The sequence below is a fragment of the Pristiophorus japonicus genome, chromosome 1 (assembly GCF_044704955.1).
Source record: "Pristiophorus japonicus isolate sPriJap1 chromosome 1, sPriJap1.hap1, whole genome shotgun sequence".
Taxonomy (NCBI): Eukaryota; Metazoa; Chordata; class Chondrichthyes; family Pristiophoridae; genus Pristiophorus; species Pristiophorus japonicus.
The window spans coordinates 45,096,210-45,104,605 of record NC_091977.1 but is presented as its reverse complement, the minus strand read 5'-3'; the positions used below and the strand labels follow the sequence as shown (position 1 = coordinate 45,104,605).

Below are 8,396 nucleotides of genomic sequence, written 5' to 3'. Positions count from 1 at the left end.
AAGAGTTCCAGAATTTTGACCCAGCGACGATGAAGGAATGGCGATATGCTTCCAAATCAGGATGGTGTGTGACTTGGAGGGGAACGTGGAGGTGATGGTGTTCCCATTTGCTTGCTGCCTTTGTCCTTCTAGGTGGTAGTGGTCGCGGATTTTGGAGGTGCTGTTGAAGATGCCTTGGTGAGTTGCTGCAGTGCATCTTGTAGATGGTACACACTGCAGCCACGGTATGCCGGTGGTGGAGGAAGTGGATGTTTAAGGTGATGGATGGGGTGCCAAGCAAGCTAGCTGCTTTGTCCTGGATGGTGTTGAGCTTCTTGAGTGTTGTTGAAGCTGCACTCATCCAGGCAAGTGGAGAGTATTCCATCACACTCCTGACTTGTGCCTTGTAGATGGTGGAAAGGCTTTGGGGAGTCAGGAGGTGAGACACTCGCTGCAGAATACCCAGCCTCTGACCTGCTCTTGTTGCCACAGTATTTACGTGGCTAGTCAGTTAAGGTTCTAGTCAATGGTGACCCCCAGGATGTTGATGGTAGGGGATTTGGCGATTTGTAATGTCATTGAATGTTAAGGTGCGGTGGTTAGATTCTCGCTTGTTGGAGATAGTCATTGCCTGGCACTTGTGTGGCGCGAATGTTACTTGCCACTTATCAGCCTAAACCTGAATGTTGTCCAGGTCTTGCTGTATGCGGGCATGGACTGCTCCATTAACTGAGGAGTTGTGGATGGAACTGAACACTGTGCAGTCATCAGTGAACATCCCTATGTCTCAATGCGAGGAGCATTCGTAATAAGGTGGATGAATTAACTGCGCAGATAGCTGTTAACGGATATGATGTAATTGGGATTACAGAGACATGGCTCCAGGGTGACCAAGGTTGGGAACTCAACATCCAGGGGTATTCAATATTCAGGAAGAATAGACAGAAAGGAAAAGGAAGTGGGATAGCGTTGCTGGTTAAAGAGGAGATTAAATCAATAGTAAGGAAGGACATTAGCTTGGATGAAATGGAATCTGTATGGGTAGAGCTGCAGAACACCAAAGGGCAGAAAACGCTAGTGGGAATTGTGTACAGACCATCAAACAGTAGTAGTGAGGTTGGGGATGGCATCAAACAGGAAATTAGTGATGCGTGCAATAAAGGTATCATGGGTGATTTTAATTTACATATAGATTGGGCTAACCAAACTGGTAGCAATATGGTGGAGGAGGATTTCCTGGAATGTAGAAGGGATGGTTTTCTAGACCAATGTGTCGAGGAACCAATTAGAGAGCTGGCCATCCTAGACTGGGTGTTATGTAATGAGAGGATTAATTAGCAATCTTGTTGTGCGAGGCCCGTTGGGGAAGAGTGACCATAATATGGTTGAATTCTTCATTAAGCTGGAGAGTGACACAGTTAATTCAGAGACTAGGGTCCTGAACTTAAAGAAAAGTAACTTCGATGGTAGGAGACGTGAATTGGCTAGGATAGACAGGCGAATGATACTTAAAGGGTTGACGGTAGATAGGCAATGGCAAACATTTAAAGATCGCATGGATGAACTTCAACAATTGTACATCCCTGTCTGGCGGAAAAATAAAACGGGGAAGGTGGCTCAACCGTGGCTAACAAGGAAAATTAGTGATAGTGTTAAATCCAAGGAAAAGGCATATAAATTGGCCAGATAAAGCAGCAAATCTGAGGACTGGGAGAAATTTAGAATTCAGCAGAGGAGGAGAAAGGGTTTAATTAGGAGGGGAAAAATAGAGTATGAGAGTAAGCTTTCAGGGAATATAAAAACTGACTGCAAAAGCTTCTATAGATATGTGAAGAGAAAAAGATTAGTGAAGACAAATGTAGGTTCCCTGCAGTCAGGATCAGGTGAATTTATAATGGGGAACAAAGAAATGGCAGACCAGTTGAACAAATACATTGGTTCTGTCTTCACTAAGGAAGACACAACCTTCTGGAAAGACTGGGGGACCGAGGGTCTAGCGAGAAGGAGGAACTGAAGGAAATCCTTATTAGTCATGAAATTGTGTTAGGGAAATTGATGGGATTCAAGGCTGATAAATCCCCAGGGCCTGATAGTCTGCATCCCAGAGTACTTAAGGAAGTGGCCCTAGAAATAGTAGATGCATTGGTGGTCATTTTCCAACATTCTATAGACTCTGGATCAGTTCCTATGGATTGGAGGGTAGCTAATGTAACCCCACTTTTTAAAAAAGGAGGGAGAGAAAACATGGAATTATAGACCAGTTAGCCTGATATTGGTGGTGGGGAAAATGTTGGAATCAATTATTAAAGATGTAATAGCAGCGCACTTGGAAAGCAGTGACAGGATCGGTCCAAGTCAGCATGGATTTATGGAAGGAAAATCATGCTTGACAAAGCTTCTAGAATTTTTTGAGGATGTAACTCGGAAAGTGGACAAGGGAGAACCAGTGGATGTGGTGTATTTGGACTTTCAAAAGGCTTTTGACAAGGTCCCACACAAGAGATTAGTGTGAAAAATTAAAGCACATGATATTGGGGGTAATGTATTGACATGGATAAAGAACTTGTTGGCAGACAGGAAGCAAAGTGTAGGAATAAACAGGTACTTTTCAGAATGGCAGGCAGTGACTAATGGGGTACTGCAGGATTCAGTGCTGGGACCCCAGCTATTTACAATATACATTGTTGATTTAGACGAAGGAATTGAATGTAATATCTCCAAGTTTGCAGGTGACACTAAGCTGGGTGGCAGTGTGAGCTGTGAGGAGGATGCCAAGAGGCTGCAGGGTGACTTGGACAGGATAGGTGAGTGGGCAAATGCATGGCAGATGCAGTATAATGTAGATAAATGTGAGGTTATCCACTTTGGTGGCAAAAACAGGAAGGCAGAATATTATCTGAATGTTGACAGATTAGGAAAAGGGGAGGTGCAATGAGACCTGGGTGTCATGGTACATCAGTCATTGAAAGTTGGCATGCAGGTACAGCAGCGGTGAAGAAGGCAAATGGCATGTTGGCCTTCATAGCGAAAAGATTTGAGTATAGGAGCAGGGAGGTCTTACTGCAGTTGTACAGGGCCTTGGTGAAGCCACACCTTGAATATTGTGTACAGTTTGGTCTCCTAATCTGAGGAAGGACATTCTTGCTATTGAGGGAGTGCAGCGAAGGTTCACCAGACTTATTCCTGGGATGGCAGGACTGACATATGAAGAAAGGCTGGATCGACTAGGCTTATATTCACTGGAATTTAGAAGAATGAGAGGGGATCTCGTAGAAACATAGAAAATTCTGACGGGATTGGACAGGTTAGATGCAAGAAGAATGTTCCCGATGTTGAGGAAGTCCAGAACCAAGGCTCACAGTCCAAGGTTAAGGGGTAAGCCATTTAGGACTGAGATGAGGAGAAACTTCACTCAGAGAATTGTGAACCTGTGGAATTCTCTACCACAGAAAGTTGTTGAGGCCAGTTAGTTAGATATATTCAAAAGGGAGTTAGATATGGCCCTTATGGCTAAAGAGATCAAGGGGTATGGAGAGAAAGCAGGAATGGGGTACTAAAGTTTTTGATCAGCCATGATCATATTGAATGGTGGTGCAGGCTCGAAGGGCCGAATGGCCTACTCCTGCATCTATTTTCTATATTTCTATGTTTCTGACCATATGATGGAAGGAAGGTCATTGATGAAGCAACTGAAGATGGTTGGGCCTAGGACACTGCCCTGGTAAGCCCTGCAGCGCTGTCCTGGGACTGTGAAGATTGACCTCCAACAACCATAACCATCTTCCTTTATGCTTGGTATGCCTCCAACCAGTGGAGAGTTTTCTCCCTGATTCCCATTGACTTCAGTTTTACTAGGGCTCCTTGATGCCACACTCGGTCAAATGCTGCCTTGATGTCAAGGGCAGACACTCTCACCTCACTCTGGAATTCAGCCCTTTTGTCCATGTTTCGACCAAGGCTGTAATGAGGTCTGGAGATGAGTGGTCCTGGCGGAATCCAAACTGGGCATCAGTGAGTAGGTTATTGGTAAGTGCCACTTGATAGCATTGTTGACGACACCTTCCATCATGTTTCTGATGATTGAGAGTAGACTAATGAGGCAATAATTGGCTGGATTGGATTTGTCCTACTTTTTGTGGATAAGACATACCTGGGCACTTTTCCCACATTGTCAGATAGATGCCAGTGCTGTAGCTGTACTGGAACAGCTTGACTTGAGGCGTGGCTAGTTCTGGAGCACAAGTCTTCAGCATAACAGCTGGTATGTTGTCGGAGCCCATAGTCTTTACTGTATCCAGTGCACTCAGCCTTTTCTTGATATCACGTGGAGTGAATCGAATTGGCTGAAGACTGGCTTCTGTGATGGTGGGGACCTCGGGAGGAGGCCGATATGGATCATCCACTTAGTACTTCTGGCTGATAATGGTTGTAAATACCAGCCTTTTCTTTTGCACTCTCACTGCACTCTCTGTCCAGCTGGTTTACGATTGTATCCTGTACCTTACATTTATCATAAACTTCCTTTCAATGTTTTATTTTAACTTCTAACTTCTTTTTCATCCAGGAAGCACTAGCTTTGGATGCACCATCCTTCCTCCTTATCACAATAACTATCTCCGCATTGAAGGCCTGCCATTGCTCCTCTACTGTTTCCCTGACCAATCTTAGTTTCCAGTCCACCTGTGCTGGATCCCTTCTCAAATCACTGAAATTGATTCTCTTCTAGTTGGGCATTTTCACCGTTGGATTTTCTTTTGTCCCTTTCCAATAATTATTTGAAACCTATTATGATCACTAACACCCAGATGTTCTCCCACTGAAATACATTCTACTTGGCCTTACTTCATTCATCAGAACTAGATCCAGCACTGCTTCATTCCTGTTAGGCCAGAAACATAACTGATTGGTTCCAGACATGGCCTGTGCGCAGTCTTGTCCACCCTGTCAGCGGAAGACGTGAAATGAAAGTGTTTTCACCGCTTCCTCACTGGGAAAATCAGCAGATGAATAAGCACAGTAACTCTTTAATGTCTGCCACAAATAAAACGTGTCAGATGTTCTGCTCTCAGGACAACAAAGGAATACCTAGTATTATAAGCGTGACTATTAAAATGAACATCCGCATTATATTTCCCTACATCCGTAACGCAATTGCTAACACAAACAGCCTTCTCATCGAAATGCTACTTTGTTGCAGCGTCAAGTAAAGCCGGCGAGTTGTACTTGCGACTCTCGTATCGTGGGCAGAAAACGTTCCCTTGAAATAAGCTGCGACACTTCAAAAAAATATATACATGCATTTGGATACAATAGACACAGGTTGAGTACTTTTGGAGATAGCGGTGGCGGGAGTCAGGACCGCGCGGAATACTCCCTTGTGGCGCCGAGCAAAGCGATTGGTTGCAGCTGCGTGGAAGATTAGTGAGGGGGGGGAAAGCATCAGGGTGAGCCCTAAAGTGGACACATGGTGGAGTGCTGTTCGAGTCAACGAAGGTTTGTATGTGTGTGTTTTAGGAACAATTGTAATACATTATTAAAGTCAGCTTTGCCGACTGTGAGAGAGTAAGCAATGAAGTGAAAGCAAGCGGTCCATTTGCTGCCTGCTGCCCCGGAGATGTGCGCTACCCTCTCTCGTGGATGGGAACAGGAAACAAATCCGCCGCCCGGCTGCTGGCTGCCTAGCTCTGCGCATGTGCGGCGCCAGTTGCAGTGGCTAAGCCTTGGAGTTCGGTGACGTTGGGTTCTGAGCCCATTGTTTCCAATGTATCCGAGACCAAGTCACAATGGGTTTGTTGCAATGCAAAGTCACTCACTTTCTTTTTAGGGTGAAACAACAAATAAAATGCCCGTCCCGGTTGAGAGTGTAGTTGGAGAGAGAGAGAGAGAGAGAGAGAGAGCGCAGGAGCGCTCGCTCGCTCGCTGGCTGCTGCTGCCCCGCCTGTCCCTTCCTTCACAACCGCTTGTAGATGTAACCCCACCGGCCAGCAGAATTGGCACCGGAATCAGCAAAGGCTGATGACCGTTTTTGAACCCTGGGCGCTCTCCTCTGTGGAAGGCTTTGCTTTTGGATAAATCAAGGACGAGAAAAATCCCTTTCGTCCAAACAAACGTATCTCTCCCATTCCCCAACACTTCCCGTTATAGTATCCAACTTCATTCCCGAACCTTTTTGTCTCTACTACTGGGCATGTAAGATTTTCAAACATGTATACTACTTGCATTAGAAAGAATTTCTCAGCTTATCAATTTTACATTTACTTTAAATGTGTATCTCTTCCCCCCCCCCCCCCCCATCCCTTTTCTGACTTAATTTAAAATCAAATTATGGGTTCACTTTATGTCTTAAATTTAATGTTTTATATAATTCAATGTTGTTCCCCTTTTAACTGTCCAGGAAAAAAAGACTAGAGTAGACTGTAGTCTGTATGTGATTGGTTGTTCTTGGCTAGTTTTTCCTCTGGCTACTGCCCTCAACAACAAAAACTTGCAATTATATGCCAAAGCACTCCACAGGATTGTTAACAGACAGAATTTAACACTGAGCCACATAGAGATATTAGGGTATATGACCAAAAGCTTGGACAAAGCGATAAGCTTTGAGGAGCTAATTAAAGGAGAGAGAGCTGGAGAGGTTAGGGAAGGAATTCCAGAGCTTGGGGCTTAGTTAGCTGAAGGCACTGTTACCAATGGTGGCACAAAGGAAATTGGGGGATGTGCAAGAGGCCAGAATTGGAAGAGTGCAGAGATACCAGAGGGTTGTAGGGCGAGAGGAGGTTACAGTGATAGAGAGGTGAGCCCATGGATGGCTGTTGTGGAATATTTCAAAATACTCTGCACAAGTCTGACATCGAGAATTCAAACAATCTTAATCACACGTGTGGGGAGACAGCTTGCTTTCTGTCCTTGGCCAAGTCTTTCCAACTTGACACAGAAATTTACAGATATTTATACTCATAAATGACACATTGTACAATGTCCCTGCCTACATTTAGATTACATCATTAGTCTTAATTTCTGTTTACTACCAGATGTTCACCTTAGTTTCGATAACAGACAGTAGAGTGTTGCAGTCAGCATATAACACTTGCAGTCACTTTATAAATGTCAGCAGTTAGTCTGACATACGACACACATTGTTGCAACTGATTTACTACTGGCAGTTGGGGTCAGCAGATTTAGCTTAATCACATTTTGCTGTATCTTGTTTAACCACCTGAGCTGTTGTCCAAGATATCCTTGGATTTCTTGCCACACAAGCTAATCCCAGGTTCCCCTTTCAGATGTGAACACTGGGATGAGAATTTTTTAAATCGAGGGGTTGCAGGACTGGGAGCTAGTGTAGGTCAACAAGCACGGGGGTGATGGATAAGTGGGACTTAATGTGATTTAGGATGTTGGTAGCAGAGTTTTGGATGAGGGTGGTAGGTGGGAGACCAAATCAGTGTGCCATACTGATTTGGAATTTCCTGAGTGTTTGCGCTCAGAGACATGTGCAAACTGGAGACAAACCGAATAGGAGGCCTAAAAGATCGTGGAACTTTGGAAGTGAGTTATGCCTGTATACAATACACCTAAATCGCCTTGATCTTTTATAATTGTCCATCCCTTTGCCTGAACATATCTCCACCCTAAAGTAACACAGCATCATATGCGAGTTTTCGGCAATTGCACTTGCTCAGGTTCTCTTAAAGTTGCAAGCAAATTTGCAGGCACAGCAGGGAAAGGTAATTTTTCTGGTGCTTTATTGCTATTTTTTGAGATTTGCATTATTTTCTGTTCCTTAGAGTTAATTTCTATAGATTAATTCGGTTTACAAATCTGAGCCTTCTTGATTGAAGGTTTTTAAATACGCTGTGCCTAATGTGCATGAATGAATTGAAACTTTAATTTTAATACTTAAAGATATATGTGGTGTGAGATTGGCTCTTTCCTTGGGCTCTGATTTACGCCCATTTTATGTTTGGACGCATTCTAATGAGATTCGCAGGGAATTTGAGTGTAATGTGCCCTCCTCAGAATGGGCGAGTTTTTGGGTCTAATATCCAGGTTGAGCCCTCGGAGGATATTCCAAGCCTTACTCTTTTGTGCTATTTCCATGTCTACAGACTCCACAAGGTCTGTGCACCATTGAGAGTTCACTGGATGCAATTCTATGGTGATGCCACCTCATTGGCCTACAGATCTAGAACACAAGCTAACGCAACAACTTGCATTTATGTTGTGCCTTTAATGCAGGACACCCAAAAGCACTTTGCAGAGGGTAAATGTGAAGGAGCAGACGCTGAGAAGTGTTGGGAGGATTAGGAGAGATAGCCGAAAGCTCATTTAGAAAGATGGGTTTTCACAAAGTTTTTAAAGATGGAAAGGCTGTGTGGGTTAGGAAGAGAAGAGTAGGGCTGAGGTGACTGGGATGAATG

The 8,396-nt window shown here is 44.2% G+C and overlaps 1 protein-coding gene across 5 annotated transcripts in view; it reads left to right on the top strand.

The window, feature by feature from the left end:
- Window positions 1-5,394: 5,394 nt before the first annotated feature.
- LOC139263173 (long-chain-fatty-acid--CoA ligase 1-like) overlaps window positions 5,395-8,396 on the top strand; it is a 232,975-nt gene continuing 229,973 nt past the window's right edge. For 4 of the 5 annotated variants that reach the window (XM_070878919.1, XM_070878909.1, XM_070878853.1 and 1 more), the window contains exon 1: window positions 5,408-5,472. In XM_070878919.1, the coding sequence (XP_070735020.1) occupies window positions 5,444-5,472 (29 nt within the window). In that variant the 5' untranslated portion in view covers window positions 5,408-5,443. Of the gene's footprint in view, window positions 5,473-8,396 lie in introns of all 5 variants that reach the window. The other variant, XM_070878863.1, reaches the window with a different exon arrangement.